The sequence below is a fragment of the Scophthalmus maximus genome, chromosome 5 (genome assembly GCF_022379125.1).
Source record: "Scophthalmus maximus strain ysfricsl-2021 chromosome 5, ASM2237912v1, whole genome shotgun sequence".
NCBI classification, from domain to species: domain Eukaryota; kingdom Metazoa; phylum Chordata; class Actinopteri; order Pleuronectiformes; family Scophthalmidae; genus Scophthalmus; species Scophthalmus maximus.
The window spans coordinates 6,275,823-6,298,785 of record NC_061519.1 but is presented as its reverse complement, the minus strand read 5'-3'; the positions used below and the strand labels follow the sequence as shown (position 1 = coordinate 6,298,785).

The window sequence follows — 22,963 nt, the reverse complement described above, 5'->3', positions numbered from 1 at the left end:
AGATGTCACTGCTGGTTGGTTTGGTGGCAGTGGGATGGCTCGAAGGTGGGCAACCTGTTCCCTGGAGCTCAACATCACAGTGTGGATAAAGCAACAACATCTGTCACTAACAAAACCATTAAGGTTCCTGTGTGTGAGGTTCCTGTGTGAAGTTCCTGTGTGTCAGGTTTCTGTGTGAAGTTCCAGTGTGTGAGGTTTCTGTGTGAAGTTCCTGTGTGTAAGGTTGCCTGTGTGTGAGGTTCCTGTGTGTGAAGTTCCTGTGTGTGAAGTTCCTGTGTGTGAGGTTCCTGTGTGTGGGGTTCCTGTGTGTGAAGTTCCTGTGTGTGAGGTTCCTGTGTGTGGGGTTCCTGTGTGTGAAGTTCCTGTGTCTGAGGTTGCTGTGTGTGAGGTTCCCTGTGGTTTGCCATTGGTACAGTTTTCCTATGGAGCAGCACAATGAAAGGTCTGCGTTAGAAAGAACATGATACATCTGTGATGTGGCCGTACAGTAGGCGAGACATCACCATAACCATGGGGCTGATATCAATGACTATGGAAAAGATGAACTGGATTCATACAGAACTTCTCTCATCTTAACAACCACTCATAGTTGTCCTTCAACCCTCACAAACACATTCATACAGCACTTCCATATCCAGCACTTGTCCATCACAATTTGGGATTCAGTGTCTCTCCCTAGGAATGTAAGTGAACCATCAGCCTTCCAGTTAGTGGATGACCTTATGAATATTTCTTTATGGTCTGCTAGCTGTCTGTTCGTTCTAGCGACAGACGCTACGACTCAGGGGTTTTGGACTCGTGGTTAGTGCGTCTCTCTCACATACTGTACGACCCGATAGGAGTAGTAAAATCATCAACAACAACAAAAATGAGAAAAATGAAAAATTTACTGGAATTAGTAAGTCACAGCAGTGCTTTTTTCATTATTTTAAAAAAACAAGATGACAAGTAAGTCATGACTGCTGCTCCATTATGAGGCTGAGTAAAATATACTTAATCCTGAATTTATCATACATCGACAATACCAGCAAACAGCATCGACTGGCGTTTGGGGACAAGTCAAACAGCATTTAGGAGGACTATGACCAAAAACACACACACACACACACACACACACTGGATACAGCACAGTATCATGGACCCTCGCTGATATCATTGACTGAGTAACAATACCTGCAGCTCCATAGCCCGGAGTGTAATAGCAAATGAATAGCTTAAATAGCAAAATATTGTGGGGAAAAAAGGTCACAAACTAATATAGTTTCTGACTGTATCGCCTCATGATTCAAAAATAAATAAGTAAAAGACTTTAGAAGCATAAGGAAATTTTGCAGTCATTGGCATGTTGCTGGTGATGTGCTGCCAGTGGCGTGAGAGTGGGAGGAATGTGCTGATCTGACTGTGATCCCAATCAATCTGCCTCTTAACCCTCCACTGAACCTGCTCATTAGGCTAGATCAGACTTTTTACACACACACACACACACACACACACACAGGCATGCTAACACACTCTGCTGCACACAAAACAGTCTTCAGTTCCCCTTATGAGGGGAGAGCGGAGAGAAACGAGTGACGCTGGCTCCTGGTGAACCACAGCGTTCAGTTCCACTGAATCTCTGAAATGCGATATCTCTGCGTGTGTGCAATTTGGCTTCAAATATGTTTTTTGTAAGGAGAATGTTAGGCTCTGACAGAGGTATACGCTCTGTTGGGCACCATTGTAGTTTGTTTGTTTGATTGATTGTCAGAAGTTTTACGCAAAAAAAACAATGTAACTGATTTTTTCTAAACAACAACCGACATTGGGACACTTTATGGTGGCACACCGCTGATTCCGTTTCCGGTCTCTTCTAAATATTACACACTGTAGCTTTAAACTTGTGAGATAGGGTGTTTTTCATTTTTACCCTTTCACAGATTTCCAAGGGAATATTCATGGATCTTGCATCTTGCATATATTTTATGAAATTAATGAAGTCACAGACATGCACGTGGTACTGTACCTATAGACACATATTAATAACAGCTGAATTAACTGTAAATGATCATTATAGTATCAGCTGGGAATTTCAAGCTGTGTTTGCTATATAGACTTTTACACCGGAGGGCAAACTACACCACGTACTGTATCAGGCCATCTTATCATAATGTTTGCCTACAGAGCGACTCCTGCACCATATGATACAGGCTTTACGCCCCTTCTGGTCAATCACAGTCCAGGCTGTAGTCCTATTTGGTTCCGCAACGGTGGAACAAGCTACTAAAAACCTGTCCCTCTCGATGTTGAAGACTCTCCTCTTCTGAGAGCAGCTCCTCTCCTGACTCTTACTGTGACTTCTGTCCTGCTCTGTGTCTTTGAACAGATTTAGCATTTAGTACCTACTTCAAATTCTCCTACTCATTCAAATGGCAAAAGATGAAAATGAGCCACAGCGTGCAGGTGGACTTCTAGGGACATACCTGAGGGTTATATAATGAGGACATGAGAGTTTGATGTGCCCAGAACTCCAGAGGAGCATGTCACTTGTGCTTCGAGTCATTGTTCAAAAGGGGAACGTGTTGAAAGGGATTTGGTGAAACTTACCAGGTTTGTGTTTGACAAGCTTCACAAGTCTCACATGCTCGGGTGAGTCTTCTCTAACTTTAATACTAACTGTCCCTCGCTGGGGCATGAAAAGAACAGCAGAGGCTGTTAGGCTCGGGGCTTTAAATTGACAATTGATAACATTGTGAAGTTACTAGCCAATTTGTCTCGTGATGAATGAAGCAAATGTGTGTTTGTCTTGGAAACGTAATCTTTATCTGGCAACACAGCTTGTAGAACTAATCCTACATTTCCCATGAACACGTTGACGTGACGTTTCACACGACCATCGGCTACTTGCCTGTAGCGCGCATGGTGTTGATTACGAGCGAGCTACGCTGAAACGGACACGTTTTAAAGTTAACGTTAGTTAGGAAAAAAAGGAAACATGTTGAGATATTTGTCTGGAGTATAAGAAAAAGAAGATCAAAAGGGGAAGGCTGCAGACACAAGGCGATGTAGATGAAAGAGGAGGGGAAAAGAAGAAAACCAGAACTTTTAATTCTAAATGGCTGTCGGGTTGTGAGCAGCTCGTATTTGACCAAGAAACAAATACAATTTATATATGTTTACCATTTTAATGTATACCTGCCATCAACGCAAATAATACAATTTCAAGCTACAGTGTGTAATATTTAGAAGAACGTGTTCACAGAAATTGAATATATTGTCCATAACTGTGTTCATATATGTATAATCACCTGCAACTCTGAATGAGTTAAATATAGTAACATTACGGCGACCTGACCTCTGTGTAAATCGCTATGTTTGCTACGTCGTGTTGTCCAGCGTTCCGGTTCCACTGCGACTCGGGAAGTCGGAAAATAATCATCACCCCGACTTCCGGGGTCCAAGTTCTGAGCGGTTCTGAGGTATAATGAAACGCAGCCTTAAATACGTTGCAGAAAACGGTCCAGAATACGTCGCATTTGCATTGAATTTCCAACCGTGGGAAACGGGAAATGGAATTAGCGGTGCGCTGGCATAAAATGTCCCCTGTCGGATGCTCACTTTACCGCCAGTTGCCGCCAGAAATATGAAAAATTTCACACTTGATTTTTTCCGACCTCCCGAGTCGCAGTGGAACCGGAACGCAGCACAACACGACGTAGCTAACATGGAGACTTACGCGGAGGTCCGTCCACCTAATGTAACTATATTTAACTAATTCAAAATTGATGAAAAAATATCGTGATTATACATATACAAACACACAATTATGGACAATATATTCAATTTCTGTGAATACATTCTTCTAAATATTACATACTGTAGCTTTAAATGTATTCAGTGGCACTCATAATCTGGTTTATTTTCCCTGGAAAAAATTGGCTAGTGGCAAATCTGATTGGCTGGTAACTTTAAAAATCTACTAGCCAGGTTGGCTGGTGATCAAAAATGTTATACATCAGACTGACTCACACTGGACACATGTTTTCATCTCGTCATATCTTCTGTGACCGGAGCAGCCAATTACAGGTTCTCCACCACAATCCTTTTAAAATTTGACTGCTGCTCTCTACTGTATATCAGAATAAAACCACGCGGCTGGAACTGTACCTCTCTTCTTCAAGTGTAAGAGGAGACTAAGGCCCACTCCCATTTCCCATTTTTACCTCTACGCCTGCCCCTAGAAACGGAGTTACAAGGGCAGGGGGTTGAAAATCTACCCCTTGTAAATGAGAGACCCCTTCGAACGCGATATGCATACGCATGAGTTGCATATGAATCATATAAATCTGATGTCACACTGTGTCGTGGATGAATATGAGTGGACAGGAGCGAAAGCAAACATTCGCAATGTCACAACCTTTTCCTTTCAGTTTCATAACCTATATTATTGTTTTAGTATTTCAATTGCAACCTTGGTAATGAATAAATATTTGTCACCGCGTTGTTCATGTTTAGCATGAATCAACACGCTTGAAGAATTCATGGGGCCAAGTCGCATAGAAGATGTTTTTTGTATTTCATCTTCAGAAATACAAAAACTACATTCACCACGACAGATGCATCAACAGCATCCACCGTCACATGATAACGAAGTTTACTGAAGGTGGAGTCGGATTCTCTTTTTCCTAAGTCCTATGACTTCTCCTTTACACCTTTCCTTCATGACGATTTCCATTGAGGTGAAGGAATAGTGGTTAGGAAAAGACAATAGGAAGGACGATCAATTTTTACAGGAAATAATAATAACAATAATAAAAACACAACACGAAAACCAGAGGATTACATCTTGTAATTTTGAGTAAACTTGAGAATTGGACCAAACTTAAAAAATCCACCATGGGTTTCACCTTAGCTCACGTCAGTGAGCACAGGAGGCCAATTACAATGTGTGACACAATGTACAAAGTTAGTGAGAAAAAGAGTGTTTGACCAGCTATCTAATAATAAGTTAAAGGGGCATTAGCCATTTTGGAGAAAGCTTGTTTCTCACTTTGTTGTTGTAAATGTTTTCATTGAACAGGTCAGGACTCAAACCCACAGCCTCTGGTACGGGTGGCTTGAATTATTTACCCCCTGACCTATGTTCACAGAGATGCGCAGGTTTTCCACACACGCATAGAAGCTGTGATGCGCGGGCACGTCCGCCACTGTTTGTCTCCTCATCTGCGTTTTCTATCAACAGACAGTACGATGTGGGAAACGGCGGTTGGTTTCTTTCCCACAAGGTCACAGGGAGTGAGAGGATGAAAGCAGAGGAGTCAAATGTGTGTCTGTGTAGGTTGGAGATTATTTGCACATGTTTGGGTCTGTCTGTGTGTGTGTGTGTGTGTGTGTGTGTGTGTGTGTGTGTGTGCTTAGCTCTCAGCTTTGAAGAGCCTCCTCAGCAGCATTTGTTGCGATGGTCAGTTGCTGATCCTCAAGGCTCAATCCCATTTCACCCCTTGCCACTACCCCTTAGCCCGGCCCCTCGGTTTTGCACGTTCACATGTAGGGGTAGGGGTGTTTCAATTCCCTCCGGCATCGAGGGGGAGGGCAAGGGCGACTGGCAAGTCGGCTGAAAAAATCTCCAGGGCGACCAAAGAAACTCACAAATTTGTGTGACAAACTTTGTTCGTTGACGTTTCAATGTGTTATGGCGTTTTCTTCATAAAAGCCACAAAAAAAAACGCTAGTCGCAAAACAGCGGTATATTTGTACCACATACGTAACAATATCAACTGCTGTTTCGTCGCGTCTGCTTACGTGTCGCATTCTAAGGGGTTTCCCATTTCGAAGGGGTAGATTTTCAACCCCTTCCCCTTGTACCTCCCTTTCTAGCGGAAGGGGTAGAGGTAAAAATGAGAAATGGGATTGGGCCTTAGTCTCCTCTTCCACTTGAAGAAGACTTTTGAAGAAGGTTTTATTCTGACGTACAGTAGAGAGCAGCTGTCAAGCTGAGGAATGTGGATTGGCTTCAGCATGGTGAGACAAACTGAGTTTGATGTGCATATGAATGTGTCTTGGTACAGTTTGCGGCCACATTACCATATCAAAGAGTCGGTCTCCTGCATCCCGCTCCGGTGCGTTCACCAAAAGATAGGTGTGTGAACGCCCATCTGCTTGTGTCCAAATCAGTCAGTGGGCGATTGGACATCAATAACCGAGCGTGCTGCCCTTTGAAGTCCCCACTGTGAGGAATTAATATATCAAGGTGCAGTCATGGTTGCTATGCAGCAAAAAAGGCAGGATATCCCGGCACCATTCTTGAAATGCAGAAAGGAAAATGTTAAACGGTGTGTGTGTTGGGGATGGATGCATACTCCGTCCATCTTTATATACAGTCTGTGGTTAGACCAGGTCAAATAAAGGCAATATCTAGACTCAGTCAGCTATATTTGGAGGTACACTGCATCCACAAAAAGACAAAAGGAGACATTATCTTTCAATTATGTGAAGATGACATGATGCTTATCTTGTAATTGTGTTGTGAAAGGCCTGAGCTTCCTGTGAGCTGTGATAGTTGATATCCCTTGACAAGGATCACCATCTAAATGATCTTTCTAATTACTATAAATCTACAATTCCTTTCACTATCTGAATTCTGGTGTGTCTACATCTGCAATGATCAGCGCAGAGGAACAGGGCTTAATTTCTCATCAGTGATATTGACATGCAAAAAGTCATATGATTAGATTCTTTTTTTAGTATCCAGTTATTGATAACGATGTGTACACTGATCTGAAGCGGTTGTGAATGTATTAATTCATTAAGATTTGGGGGTAAAATAATTTACAGAAATGCCTCGATAAAAGGAAAATAGTCAATATAATAATAACTTTTAACTCTTGGAAACAAGTGTTGGTTTTCATTTTTGTGGACAAGACATCAATGACAAACTCTTCAGAGCCTCATAATGAGGTTCAACTTTCCAACCAGTGGTTATTAAAATATCCATTTCAAATATATATTAATCCCATTTAATCCCTCAATGTCCCTCCATTTCTGCAGACTCTCGACTATGAAACCAAGAAGTCGTACACTTTCAAGGTCGAGGCGTCCAACACACAGCTGGAGCCCCGTTTCCTCCACCTGGGGCCCTTCAAGGACTCGGCGACCGTGAAGGTGAGTGTGCTGGACATGGAGGAGCCGCCCGTCTTCACCAAGCCCTCCTACTCCATGGAGGTGTACGAGGACACGCCTCCGGGGACCATCATCGGCTCAGTGACCGCCCATGATTTGGATGCCAGCAGCAGCGCGGTCAGGTAGCAAACTCCTCATTGTTCTGTGGGAACGATATTAACCGCAGCCTGTACTGCACAATAACACAAACACTGTTTGATGCAGATTCTGTGTCAATATTTAACAATGGTTATTCACAGTCTCATACAATAATCTCTGTGGCTGTACTGATCAAGTAGGCCAGCGTTTGAGGGAATCCTTCCTGGAATACTACTGTCCTGACAGCTCGATGGTTTGATTTCAATAGCATGAAATTAACATGTGCTGCAGTAAGGCATCTTTAAAAATGGACAAATGTGATAAATAATTGAATGTACTAAGTTGAATAGCTCTGCTGTAAATGGCCAAATCAGCTCCTGTGTTCAGGATGAAAATCTTCGTGTTACAGTGCAACTAACTTAGAAAACATATAACAAACATTAATAATAAATATAAAAATATATTTCGGGAATCGGGAGAATCGGGAGAATTCGCGGTGGGCCGCTTCACTTTCACTTCACTTTTGGGCCGGTCGGAAAAAAAACATTGAAAATTGTCCCATTAGTTTATCTTCTCTTAAAGATCACTGACTTTGTGTAATATGATTTAACCTCTATACATTTGTTTAAACATATTATAAATAAAAACTACACGATAGTCAGAGCTGTTGCTTCATTTATTCAATTTCCAACACCATGGAAAAAGTGGGCCAGTCTTCGGCCTTAAACTCCTGGGCTAAAAAGTGGCCCCACTCCTGCTCTGGGGGCTGGGACATACTGTACGCCTTGAGCATCAATCCTCTATTCTCTCACTCTGTTTCCTGTCTGTCCTTCACTGTCTGTGTCAATGTTTTTAATGTGATCTCCTGAACTCACCACATTAAACCGTTCCCCTCCCATGTGGGCTGCTCTCATCTCTGCAGGTACTCTCTTGAATGGGACACAGAGTCGGACAGCTGTTTTGACATCGACACTGTTGAGGGAACCATTTCAACCAATGAGTACTTGGACAGAGAGACAGCTGTCCAGCACAAGATCACTGTGGTGGCAACCAAAGTCAGTAAGTATTCCACAGCACCAACGCCCTTTGACGGTGCGACCAAAACAAGCACACAGTTATTTAAATTTTCATAGTATCCATCAAATGTCCTGTATACATTTTAAGCTCCTTTTCATTTCCTGCTTTTCCATCATGTGATTCAAATGCTTAACAACTACTGTAATGCTGTGTTCACAACGGACGCAATGCAAATTTTCGCGTCGCTTTGCTTGCGCGGGTTTGGTCTAACAATTTGCTCATTTGCGCGATTATTTGCCTGTTGTTCCTTCAACTTTCTCTGACAAACCTCATCTGAACAAACACACACACGCAGGTAAACATGAACTGTTGACGGTAAAAGAGTCAGACAGGAATGAATGGGAAAGCTACCCAAAGCGGTTGTGCTAACTGGGGCTAACAAGCTAGGTAGCTTCCTCGTTCACTCTCTGCCGAGCCCTCGGCTACTCGTGCCATTCACGTCGCCCTACTCATTGACGCAAAATTCTACAGACAACCACTTTGTCAAAGGACAAATAAGTCAAGCCCAACAGCTCCCCTTGAAACAGGAGCGGCCATGTTTGTTGACGAGTCAGTCGGCTCCTATATCCCAACCAGCATGTCCATGTGGGGCCCGCCTAAAACTCAGTTAGATCCCACTTGAAGCCCACATGGGCAAACACATATGGGGCCACCGTGGAACCCACGGACAAACCCACATGGAACCCATAATGCTGCCCAAATAGGCCCCACCTGAGGCCCAGTCAGATTCCTCTGCAAGGCACAAAGGTGGGGCCCACATGGGTCTCGTATAAATTGCCCATTTGGGCCTCAACTAAAATCCAGTTAGATCACACTTAAAGCCCATATGGCAAACACGTGGGGCCACCATGAAACCCTCGGACAAACTCTCTTGGGACCCATATTAGCAGCCCATGACATGAAAACATAACCATATGATCAAGATAAAATATCCTGGTACAGATTGAATATCAGTGCCAGTCTAAACTTAACCACTGATGGATGACGTGACCATGAAGGAGAACAGACTTCCAGGGATCCGCTTTGGATCCTATCACGTACTGATTCAAATTCAAGCGGGAGAAGAGTAAAACTGTTTCACCACAAGAGAGGAAAAGTATTTTGTAGTGAGTGGGCTGAAACCCTTAAAACCACTGTCACACTCCTTCACTGTCAAATTAAACAACTGTGCTGTGCTGTGCTGGGCACACAATTAAAACAAAGACAGACTATTGCAATCATTTCAATTCTTGAAGGAGGCTTACTCTACTACCTTTTGACTCTCGCTGAATATGACTAACCCCAACAGCTGCAGCGACTGTGGTGCAAAAAAACATTTTAACAACTCATCGAGACAGTGAATGCACCGTACGATTTCCCGCTGTCAGCTCCTCAAGGAGGCGGTGGGCTGTCAAGTCACAGATCTGACACCCCCTCCTCATTAGGCTGAGCAACAATGCAAATCCTCTGAATCCGTGTTGGAGAGTGTCTGACTCCATCTACTGGTCAAAACTGGTGTTGACAACTGGGATGACACAGACAGAACACACCATAATTTTTGGTTTGTCTGAATAATTTGCCATGTGATATAAGTAAGTGCGATTGTTTTTTGTACTTTATGGAGAATCTTAAAGTTAAACAGATTCCAGACATAACGAAACTCGTAAAATCAGGCCACATCTCTTGGGTTACATTACGTTATGTTGTAAAGTGATCGGTAATGTGGAATCAATAAACAGAAAGTGGTATTTCATATTTTGTGTTTAACAGTGAGGGACACAACCTGCTTGTGTTGTGTTAATGTGCTCACATTAATCCTTGAGATGGGTGTTATTGAGTGAACACTTTGAAATATGGATATTTTCTGATAAAAATATTCAATGTTTGGAAAGTGCAGTTTTAACTTCATGGTCCCAATAAATAAAATGAAAAAACTCCCTTTGAACTAACTGAATTCTAAAGTTGAACATTATAGATTAAAAATATATATATTACACAGTTTATTTAGCACTGCAACAGCAGCTCTTCTATATTAGGATCTAGACTCAGTAAAGAGCCTTGAGTTTAGCGTGTTGTCCAGCGCCATCTTCGTTTTGTTGTACTGAAGAAGACTTGGAACTAGAGATTTCTCATAGACTTCTGCAGGAAGTGCTTGAAGCCTGTATTGTCTGTACTGACCAGCAGAGGGCAACTCAACTGAATGTTTCTATAGAAGTCTATGAGAAAATGACTGGATTTATAACGTTAATGGTTAATGGTTCTATCCCTAGTTTCAAGTCTTCTTCAATACATGATGTTCATTTTGTTCATTATGGTCTCACGATAAAGCATCATAGTGTGGAAACAGCGCGATTGACAGCTGGTACCGTCCAATCGGTGGGCTGCTGCCACTCGGAACAAAAACAGGAAACAGAACAGATAACGGTTATAGATACTGACTGGGGCTGATCGGGTGTGTAGGTTAGGTATGAACTCATACGACAAGTGATTCCAAAAGAAAATAAGAAATATAAACAAGCAGGAAGTCACAGCCCCTACATTTGATCTGATGACAACACACCCACGCTCTCCTTGTTGTAACCATTATAACTTAAAAAAAATAATACCTCTTCACCTTCAATGTAACTCTGAATGTTGCTTTTCCGTCATTTTACAGCAGGTGTGTTAACATTGATTGTGTTCACACTGTAGCCTTCATGTCTGTGTAGGTGACGCTGACAGTCCGTCACTGGTTGTGTAACATGATGACTTCCTTGTCCACCCTCACAGACAACCCGCTGCTGTCTTCCAAAGTGTCCGTGACGGTCAGCGTCCTGGATGTGAACGAGTTCCCTCCGGAGCTGCTGGTTCCTTCAGAATCCTTTGTGTGTGAAAGCTCCAGAGTGGGACAGGTGAGTGGACTGGATCAAACGGGGGGGAACCAAAAGCACTCATCTGCTAAATATTCCCCCTGTGTACTTTGTACTGGGTACAATTAAGACTTCAGTTATATTCAGTCAAGCTGTTTGCCATATAACACTGTAAAACATGTATCTCTCGACTAGAGTTACTCCTGCAACAGATCAACACAGAACCAACAGTTTTTCTCCCGGGCTCTCAGCTGACTTATTGTTCGCTCTCTCTGCTGCCTGACCAGGTGATCCAGAAGCTCAGCGCTGTGGACAAGGACCTTCCACCTGTCGGCCAGAGGTTCTTCTTCAAAGTCCCCAAGGAGCTCCGCAACAGAAACTTCACTGTTCGGGACTTTGGAAGTAAGCAAACTGTGATCTAAAGCTCTCCTTGGCTTCACAGAGTTTTAGAGCAAGTGTGAGCTCATGAGTTTCCCACAACTTTGCTGTTCCTGGTTTACTCTCACCGGACTCGCAGTGTCACTTTTGGATTTTTTCACCCCCCCCCCCTCCAAAAAAACAACCCCTACTGTGTAATTTTAGTGACGAGCTGTTGAACAACGTTGCTCATTTCGAAACTAGAGCCACATAGTTCCCTCAGGAGTTGGAGGAGACCAAAAACAGAGCTTATAGAGCGGGAATGTTGGAGGTAGGCAGACACACAACTCTAAATGAATGTAAATGTTGCTCCTTAACAGCTGGACTTGTCATTAAGCAAGTCTTAAATCAACTGAAATGGTGACGTCAGTGTCATTTTGCAGTTATTGCAGGAAAGGAGCCCTGACCTCAGCATGACAGTTGCAGATCACGTCTCTGCTGCTGGGCCTTCTCCCTGTGTCTCTAAGTCAGATCAGCTGGTGAAAAGGATTAGTTAGCGTTTAAAAGAAACAGTCGGTTCATTCTTTTTCATGTCCATCTTGCAATGATAGTCAGTTACCCATATCAATACTGAAACAGGTTTGTTTGATGCAACCATTCCTCTTATATATACTGGACATTTAAACAATCCAACGTTTTCCTTTAAATGAATGAGGGTTTCTCACTCTTCCATCTGAATGAAAAAAGTGTGTCATGAGACCGGTTTAAACAGTGATTTACATTCAATCTTTGCGGAAAAAAAAAAATGATGTCGTATAATTTCCCCTTTTCTTTATTATTCTATTTCACCCATTGTCATCGGTTGATTCCACTGCTCCACTGTGGGACATCCAGTTTCACAGTGTAGTGCTGTGACTGTCGTCGCCAACTGCAGACAGGCGTGCAGGAGTCACAACAAACCAGTGGAAGGCGCTGGCGCAGCATCGTGTCCCACTTCCCCCCGCGTTTTTTCTGTTCTTTGCATAATCGGATGCTATCCGCTATTCAACATTGTCTCTCCCGCACCCTCATCTCTGCTGAGTTAAGAGTGTGTCAGTCCCCTTACATTTCCTGTTTCCCCCCCTGCAACACCTCAGCGACACTAACACAGTCACTGCTGTATTTTTGTATATTTGTTACCTACACAGTCGGCATCATGTCTGATAGAGTCAGACACCAGGCCTGCAGCCGCCCGAGGGGAACTGGAGCGCACGTACGTGTGTGTGTGTGTGTGTGTGTGTGTAACAGGAACAAGGTGCCTTAATGGTCTCTACTTTGTCAAACTACGTCTCGAGGGGAGAACAGATCTTTTCTGACACACACACACACACACACACCAACAGTCCATGTCGTTTGCATTCAAATGAATTGGACTGAAATTGTTCCGGCAAGAAACCATCACACTTCCTGTTCTGTGGTTGGTTTCTGCCCCGTAGAAGCTCTGAAGACTTTTGAACAGAATGTTGAATATTCTCCCATCGTAAAATCGCTTGACGTCACTGATTTGATGCCTGGCAGCACAGGATTACATGTCTACAGTGTATTAGAGACAGCAGACATATTCAGATCTGGTTCTGACGGATTATGACCCTTTCGTTAATCTCTGTAGTATACAGTAATGTCAGCGTGTTCAAATAGTACCACTTCATCGCGTTCAATACAAATGACTTCCGAGGACAACTCCTCACATTTGATTCGCTGCGTCTCCTGGGTTAGGGCCACTATAAAGTGTCCCCTGTCGGATGCTCAGTTGGTCGCGGTTTGCAACCAGCCATCACCTTCTCAGGTCGGGACGGGTCGGAAACCCATGAAAACTTAGTTTGCCATTAAATTTCGATGACGCCGAACAAAGTGGGACACAGAAGCGCTCCGAGTACGTCTTCATCTGTTTTTTAAAATGTCCTGTTTTGGACATTTTCCTGCGTAAATGAAGTCGTGAGTAAACAGTAGCGGTGAACAGACCGGAAACAGACAAGAATCATTATTTTGAAACAGAAGTACGTCACGAAGCCTAGTGCATTGAGCATGCGACCAAAGTGACAAACAGCATGTTTACTGCCAACAAGGTCCAGGATTATTCTTTGTCTTAACTCATTTGTGGTACTGTAGCATTTGTATAAATGACATTACATTACTACAATGAGGTAATAAATCCTTCTAACAGGTATTACGTGTCCAAAGCCTCATCTCTCTTATTCCTCCATGAAATACAAACTATGACTAACAAGAGTGATCAACTAATATACCGTATTCCTCCATGAAATAGAAACCCTGACTAACACATGAGTGATCCACACAGTTGCACTGGGTGACGCGGTTCTTCACAACACTGTGGACGCTGAGACCAATATCCACACAGACAATTTCTCTCTAGGAGACCAAGAATTGAAATTATACCCGACAAATGCTCAAGTTTCTTGTGTTTGGTCCATTTGACAAATGCTTGTGTTAAATACAAATATATTATATAATATTAGGGTTAGGGGACCAACAGGCTCGGAGTTGAGCACCACACTCTCCAGACAGGATAGGGAAGGTTTTGAGAGACGGACTAACATATTGTTGTTGGTTGTTTTTTTCCATTAAATCTTGTGACAATATGAAAAATTGAGCCCAACACCAGCCCTATTGTCCAAGGTGACTCATGCATTCACCATTCTGTGGGTGTAATCCATGAGGTTTGTTCAGATTTATCAGACAGTGGTGAGTTGTTGAACAGATGTGGTGGGTGACGTTGCGTTCTCCTCTATTGGCTTCCAGACAACACTGCCGGCGTTGTGACCAGGCGCTCCGGCTTCCAGCGGCGGCTGCAGGACGTCTACCTTCTCCCGGTTGTAGTCGAAGACAGCGGCTACCCCGCCCAGAGCAGCACCGCCACCCTCACCATCCGCGTGTGCTCCTGCGAGGCCGGGGGCTCACTGCTGACCTGCTCCGCCCAGGCCATCTTCCTGCCCGTGGGCTTCAGCACCGGGGCGCTGATGGCGATTCTGCTGTGCGTCGCGCTGCTGATCGGTGAGCTCCTTCTGCAGGACCACAACACAAACATAGTACAGACACGAAAACTAATTTTCATATATTTTCATATATTTAACAAATCTTTTTATTGTGATTGCTGACTGCCAAACACGTGAAAAGCTCAATGCTGCCTGTGTCAGTGTGGCTGGAAACCTGCTCGTGAACAGCCATGTGGCGGCCCACTGGGACCGGTCCGGTGGCTGGTTCCGATCCGGCCACCTGCACAACACCAGGCAACAGAATATGGCTGAGCATTTATATTTCACCAATGTGAGAGTGGAACACCGGTCCTGAGCAAACTACACTAAGTGACCTGCTCTCGTTCAAGGTCCCGGGGGCACAGTCAGAGCTAGGACAGTCTGCATTCCCCTTTAATGTCCCAACCACTTGGAAAACGCTCCAACAGTCCCTAAAAATGAATTAGCTTCAGACTTATGGGCAGTTCAGAGCAATGATGATCAATATTCCTGTTGTTGGTTGTAATTGTTTTTAGTGACTTCTATGTCCTCATTTTTTATCATTTTCAATCATGTCCAGTGCTTCTTTTGATGCATGTCCTTGATTTCATGTTACTGTGTGATTTATGTCCTTTATTATTCCAAACATTTACTATTCTGCACCCTTTGCACTATTGTTGTTCTGGGATTTTACATTTCATCGTGTTTGATTTTTGTGTAATCTCGGCTGCATTGAAAATGAGGGCTTGCCCGCAATTGTACTCCGAGAATTAAATAGAGGTTAATAATGAAAATAAAATAAAAATAGGTCAAACATTTAAAAAAAAAAATATATATTTATTTAGGTAATAATGATAATAATCGTGATATTTTGATAGCACTTTTCAGGGAACTCTAAGCGCTTTACAAAACGGAACAAATTTTTCCTGAGGAGTTGGTGCAGACCAACAGAGCGTAAAGGAGAGCGAATACTGTCCCTGTGTGAAAATGCGAACTGTCCGTTAACACAGGACAGTGGCTCTGTTCTATATGTATTGCACCTCTTTCGATAGTGTATTATTAATTAATATGGTTTATAGCCTGAGTGCATTTTTGTATGAGGGACATGTCAAATGCCCTGCCACAGTTTGTTAAAGCACAAAAACGTCATGTATCCAGACTGTACGTTCAATTCTTGTTGTCGTGGTTGAGGTCTCTGGCCCAACAGCTGAAGATTTTTACTAGTAAACACTAGAGGGGGCCAACAGCCCATGACATGCCTCCAATTATCACAGTTTTTTTGTTTGTTGTTGGGTTCACTCTGAGTTGGCTGATTCCTTATTCACCCCTGTTCCATCATCACATAAAAATTTGTGATTCCCCTGCAATGAGTTACATAACCGCATTGTAAACAAGCACGGACACATATGAACAGCTCCCTTTGTGTGTCTGAATGTGTGTGTGTGTACTCATTTTTCTCTTAAGATGTGCGTGATACATTACACAGAAGGCAGAAATGAAAAGAAAGGAGAGTGAAAGCAGTTCTTTACCCCGCCCTCACATCTGATTCACCCTATCTGTGTGTGTGTTTGTGTGTGCGGACTGACTGATGGCATGTCAGGGAAGAATCGCAGCCTCCTGAGGGCATTGTGCCTTCTTTATTGGTGTCCTCTGTGGAGAGGGAGGATAAGTGGAGGAGGACATAAAGAAAAGGAAGGGAGGATGGGCTAATAGCTGCTAACACATCCAACATCCATTTCTCCCTCCCGCCTGCCAGAGAGAGACGTCTCCTTATATATTCCATGATGGTGATAGCGATCACACTCTGAGGAGGAAGAGGTGGCGTAAAGGAATCCTGGCTTTGGCGTTTATTCATAAAGTGTTACGAGAAGTCGTTTTTCCCCTGAATAGATGCAAAGGAGAAAATCGCAGCTGGTGAATAACAGACCAATAGCCGAGGTTTTACAAAGCTCCGTGGGTAATGGCCTCTGACTCAGCATCTCCTACCATGTATTAACTTCCTGTTAACTCTTGTTACCTTCAGGGCAAGAAGCACCGCAGCAGCAAGCGAGCTCGGGAGAAACATGCAGTAAACAAGCAAGTAACTGGCCAATGATAGGAAACAAGAGCTCCAGACAATGAGAAAGGCCAGGAAAAGCGGATTTATGTGCTGTAGTAATGTTTTTCTCAACATGTCATGATAACCCGAGTAATGGTTTATCAGTGGAACAGTCCAAAAAACAATGTCATTCAGTTTTAAATGATTTAACAAAGAAAACACAGGATTTTAGCACCGGACCAAAGTTGATCAACGTCTCCGATTCATGAATTGCTGGAGCTTCTTGTCCCCAAGCAAAACCAGGAATGAAAAGGGAGAAATTGAAAGGATGTTTTAAGCTGGGAATTGAGACAAGATAGCTGACACATAAGGCACAACTCGGGGGAGCAGATTCATTCGCCATTTGACACAGCAAGAAAAATATGTTCTGTAAGAATATCAGCTTCATAAAGACTGAACAGTTCTTACACCTCCGTGACCAGACTTTGCTGGTTCTTCAAGGACTAAAAAAGAAAAAGTAAACCTAACAGATCATTCTGGGTAACTTTTTGTTTCTGGCCACGAGCCTGAGATCATAACATGAAGAAGTGTGGCAAACTTGACCGTCTTGTCTGGGTCAACACAAGAGGCAAAGTTGCTTGTATTTGTCTCTGATGTGATTCAACAATCTTCTTACAGTCTGAGACCAAAAGCTACAACCTTCGGGCGTTTTGGTCCGTCTAAATCAGCTGACGAGTTTGTAAACTTTGGTCTTGGTTCGGTCTCAAGCCGAACGGAACCACACAAACTAGAAATCTACTGGAGCTGAAAAGGGGTCACCACAAACCATCTGAGAACACGCACACCTGCTATTGGTCAGAATTGTCTTGGGCGGGAGGAAGAAAGAACCTCATTCGTCGTTGCTCGCCCATGTGAGCCATTAGTTGATTCTTCGGCTTGCCGCTACACCGTTTGCCTTCCCTGCTGCATTTCCACATCTGGCTACAGGAGCTCACAGACGTCCTCTGGTAGTTGGTCCATACTAAGGTATTAGTATTCGTCAAACCATGAACTAGCCACTCCAGAAAGAGACCTCCTTCTCTGAGGGCTCTCAGCTTCATTCTCTCTTCCAAATATGTATCTGTGGGGTTTGTCCGCAGCGTTTCCTGCCCTGTCCTGCCCCAACCCTGCAGTCTGGTCTTCCTGATGGGAATTAATGGTCGAAACTCAAGGAGATCTAAAACGGACGTGCTAGCAAGGAGGGGTGCTGGCATCTGTCGCTGGCACGTCTCTTCGGGTGTCAGTGAGGTGTACACACTGCGCAGCACTCGACCGGCTGACCACCGTGACACACGCACAAACAATACAGAACGTGCAAGAATGAAATCCCTCTCCCAAATATCCGTGCCTGGTGATTGTTCAAGGCGGATGGAACCAGGATCATTAGGGAAAATTAGGCTCAATGTCATAATGTCTCACGTACGCGAGCGACGACAGTGGGTGGGTCCATTTGGGATTTCGAGGGGGGAGGAGATTTCAAGCAGGTGGGGGTATGTAGACCAGAAAGGAGAATATTTCCACGGATCCCCCACCAGCAAATCGCACCCTGTCCGTCAGGCTCTCCTGGAAACATTTTGGACAATGTGAGCAAAGAACTCCATGACATCCATAACAAAAGTCTCGTTGTTTTTAGATATTTTAATGTGTCAACGTACACTTTTAACAATAATGACAATGAGAGAGTAGAGTTAATGCCATCCCTAGTTTTATTCGTATTAAAGTGGCTGGTGGTCAGATCAGTTCTCTTTCATATGGTCTATTTGTTCCTGCTCTTTGGCTCCGAAACTTCTGTAAATGTGTCTCTCACGTCTGAGAGCAGCTCTCTGCTACATCACAGCCTGGAAAGAGTTCAGTAATTTACCAGGCCGACAACTCCATCTCCCACTCGTCTTCTCGGAGCTCTAAACAAATCCCACTCTAAAGCTAACACAGACGTGCTCTCCCATCTGCAGCATAAAACCCAACTACTGCTGATCCTGCGGAATCAGAAACTCCTGTAGGATCTCATATTGTTCCGCCCGTTTTATCGGAGAGAAGATTTGACCGTTTGTTTTTCCTATATTGACACTTCAGGGCTAGTTTCCTGCTCTTGAAAAACTATACGCACCAACAATTCAGAATTTGGGTTTTCACTTGAGTCACAAAGGAAGCCGATTAACAGAGCGCGGCTCCCATTGAATGGATTTTTTCAAATTCTCCTCTGACCCACTGCGGAGCCTCTGTTATCACTTCTGGCAACCCTCAGTTGTAGCATACTGTTTCCTCCAGCAGCAGACACAAGACCGTCTTCTATTAAGTCTCCCAAAGAGCCGAACGTCCTGAAGCGTCAATAAACTCCGCAGACCCCAGTCCATACTCTGACCTTGTTTCGTTTTCTATAGCACATACAGTATCCCAGGGGGACGTTGTTGTTTTTCCTTCTCTGTGCACTGATGTGCCTCACAGAGACCCCCGTTTGGTTTTCTAATCGGGAGTAGGGGGGCTGTGGGGAGCTTCCGGCGACAACTTTGAGCAGCTGACTGGTGGAAAGAAGTCACACCCGGATCGTGAGATCTTTTGATCACTGCACTCACAGTCCTTCACACTTGAAGACGGAAAAACAGCATCATGTCAAGAGTCGGCCGGTGCAGGAGGACCCACGCGGCTGCAGGATTAGGATTCAGACGATCGGATCGTACTCGCCGAGCATGACAACGACCTGACTGTAGAGGGTGTTTAATATTGTGGCCGGATGCTGCTGGTGTTTAAGTGGATTCAGTTCTGCCGGGATCGGTGCCGAGCAAGGTCAAACTCTGCCGCTGTATAGGATGTGGGCTTCCATACTCATACACAATGGAATGTGTATGTGTGTGTCAGAGGATGTTTATGGCATTCATGGCTTATGTATCAAAGTTCTGTTATGTATTAAAGTATAGTTATTTTTTATTATTATTGGTGTAATACAGTACCATTTCACTCCAGGCTTGGAACTAGGGATGAAAGCATGAAATGGCCACACAACTTGACCTTAGAACAGTTATATCAACTGTAATACCGACTGACACCAGCATCTGAGAACCCACTGCTGGATGTCTTACGACGGAGGGGTAAGAGGAATTGTTAATGTCTTAAAAGTTAAAAAAACAAGCTGTTTTCCCAGAAACATGACCAAGAAGTGAAACTCGTCGGTCAACTGTGGCACATTGACTGTCTCGTCGCCACAATGGAATTAGTCGAGCCGGAAATATATCATGTCACAGGAACATTCTCGTAAAGTTACCTGAGTCCGAGAGAAGTCTGGTGCGTCAGTGTTTTTTTCCACTGTCCGATGGGGCTGCAGCGTGCTCCGTTCGGCAGCAGCAGTGGTGACATTAACCATGCTCACTGAACGTCTGCTTTAAGCAGCTGCCCTGCGTTCTCCTGCTCCTATTGATATGTCAGATGACAGGAGGCACAGTGAGCGATGCGAGCGAGTGATTGAGTGAGTCGGTGAACAGCGAGTGGGACCTCCCAGATTGGGAGCAACGCCTCCTTTCTAACGGTGCAATGCTGACAATGAAACACATTTTGTTTGACATACATTACAGCGTCACCTTGTCTGTCATTCTTTAATTTCCCAGTTTTGGATGCATTTAAATCTGACTAAAACAAATGAAGACAGAGAGAGAGAGAGAGAATCTGGGACGTAGAGCAGAATGACAGCAGCTGCAGTTTGTGTTTTGTCCCACTGAACAGCCTACTCAGTCTTGGACCTTGGACACATCACAGAGTAGAGATGAATATCATGTGACATGTTTGCGTCAAATATATGAAAACTACAGTTTTAGCTTCCCACTGTTTTAAAACCCCTCGTACGGAGGACTGAAATCTGAATCCACAGACAGACAGTTTTACCCATCTTCTCTGGGAATAATTGTGCTCCTCTGTGGATGGAGTTTACCCAGTTGTAATCATGCGAGCCTGTGACTATACTACGCATTTATAAACGCCACGAGGAAGACTATGAGGTGTGGTCGAGGGCAGGCCGGGCTACGTACTGTAAATGCTGAAACAGAACCAGGTTGGCCTCTGTGAGAGAATGCGTTGGAGTCGTACGTATCTGTGTGGACAAAACATGTTGTGTTAAGAATACAAGTCATCAGATGCTACAGGATCTTTAGGGTGGAGCCGTTATGTCAGAAAGTGGGAGAGTGTGTTGACGGATCAGTTAACACGGCAGAACTTCAGAGAGCAGTCCAGGACACGAGTGTGAGTGTGATCGATGCTTTGTGCCCGTAAGAGGACTTGTGAGATTTGTGCGAGCAGCGGGGCTCCCTCTGCTCGCTATCTTCAAAGCTGCTCGTGCTCAGCTCTGGCAGTTTGTATCCTCACATGCAGACTCCAACTGAGAGCGGAGCAAATTAGCCCCGATCTGACCTGGGAGTGGAGCGCGACCCCGGTAGACCCCACCATCGCAGCAACTCATGAAAATGCATGGTGGAACAACTGGATTATTGGGAAAAAGTTTGTTCAAAGAGAAATTGTGAGCAGACACACTCGTTGTCAAGTGCAGACACTTGCAGAACAGCTCGGGGAAACTGAGAGCTTTTTCTTTTTTAGCTCAATACTAAAAAATGCTTTTCAACTAACCCAGCACCTCATTCTCTTTGTGTCTTGCAGTCATGGCAGCATTATACATGAGCCAGAGGCGCCGCAAAGAGAAGGAGACCCTGATGACGTCAAAAGAGGACATCCGCGACAATGTCATTCACTACGACGACGAGGGCGGCGGCGAGGCGGACACTCGTGCCTTCGATATGGGCACCCTGCGGAACACACACTCGCGTCACACCAGCAGCCACAGCAGCGCCTCCAAGATGGAGAAGAACGGCTACGGCGACGGGGTTCTGATGCACCTCGCCAGCCGCTGCGACGGCGTCAGGTCCCCGGACATCCATCGGCAAACAGCCAGCGTCATCCTGGCCGTGAACGGCAAGGCCCCGCCATCGTCCCGTGGCAGGGTGACTGAGGGCAATGCGGAAATGATCCGGGGGTTCATCGAACACCAGCTGGAGGAGAGCCAGCAGGGCTCCGCCGCGCCGCCCTACGATTCCCTGGCCACTTACGCCTACGAGGGCGACGGCTCCGTGGCGGGCTCGCTCAGCTCCATAGAGGGGTCGTGGGTGATTGACACTTCAGGAGATTTTAGCTCTCTTGGTGACTGGGGACAGCCGTTCAAAACACTGGCCAGCATCCTGGACAGACAGCCGCCCGCTGTGTCTAAAGAGAGCTGAGGGGACAGTGAAGGGCGCAGAGACATTGAGCAGCCATGTGGGAATTAGTTTACTTTCTTCAGACATGTTTTTTTTTTTTTTTTTTACTGTGACGGGCTAGATGGATGTGAGGACTGACAGAACACTGTCCATGTGAGGTAGAGTTGTGGCAGAGAACCTAGCTTCAGCTGCGTGACAAGGTAAACTCCTCAAAGTGCCTGAGGTACTGTATGTTTACATGTCTTTTAATTCATGTTGCTTAATAAAAAAACATTTTATGAACCTACTTTTTATATTTCCTTTTCTTGACGGCCGATGGAATCTCCGAGGAACCTGTGAAACGGCCGCCGCCAGGCAAAGCGAGACGAAACAGAGTGGTGATTAAACCAGAGCTGAAAATGTCCGAGCTTGACTGCAGTTGAAAAACTTTCAGTCTGGGGAGGTGCACCAGGCGCAGACCACTCACAACGTCCATGACCTTTGAGAAAGCAAACTTTTCAGACATTCATTGGTTTCACAGACAGAATCGACACAGGTCCAAGCGAAATGTGCCGGATTGTCTGAGGGTCAGGGGCCTCTGATACATTGAGTGGGTCCTCATTAGCAGACAACCAAGGTGCATGTCTAGTAAAAAATATTTTGACACCCCCAACTAAGATTCACATTGGACGCCGCAGGAAAGTGGAGGCCACAGGAACCAAAACTGGTGAAATCTGAGGAGCATCCTGTTGAATGTTGACGAGTTGTGGTCAGGGTGACATGCATCGCTGAGTTGACAACAGCAAAGAGCCCCCCCAAAGAGAAAGGGGGCTCTCGAGTAGCACTGTACCAAAGTCAACTGAGAGTGAAGTGATGTCAGCTACAACTACACAATGTCTTCAATTCTGCTTAATCACCCGACATAAAGGATTTTCAACAGGGGCAAAATTATCTGCAGAGGTCTCTCTGAATCAAACAGACCAGGTAGAGTAATTAAAACTGGTAGGAACACAGAATGAAGCAGTTTCGCATTAACAATCTGTTTCTTTGAGGCTCTCTGGCCGGACGCGGGATGTCAGGAGGAGCTTTTTGTGGGTTTTGCTGCACAGAATGATCCCTTTCCATTGATGATTTCATTGCCCTGCACAAGTGGGGTTCTGTGCCCGT

General features: G+C 44.6%; 1 protein-coding gene across 1 annotated transcript in view; it reads left to right on the top strand.

Moving 5' to 3' along the window:
* Positions 1–22,726, top strand: part of LOC118311204 (cadherin-12-like) — a 64,564-nt gene extending 41,838 nt beyond the window's left edge. Inside the window, exons 8-13 of the mRNA XM_035634831.2 lie at positions 7,027–7,280; positions 8,159–8,295; positions 11,062–11,183; positions 11,429–11,543; positions 14,298–14,549; positions 21,225–22,726. Coding sequence (XP_035490724.2) covers positions 7,027–7,280; positions 8,159–8,295; positions 11,062–11,183; positions 11,429–11,543; positions 14,298–14,549; positions 21,225–21,838 — 1,494 coding nt within the window. The 3' untranslated portion in view covers positions 21,839–22,726. The remainder of the gene's footprint in view (positions 1–7,026; positions 7,281–8,158; positions 8,296–11,061; positions 11,184–11,428; positions 11,544–14,297; positions 14,550–21,224) is intronic.
* Positions 22,727–22,963: the final 237 nt, after the last annotated feature.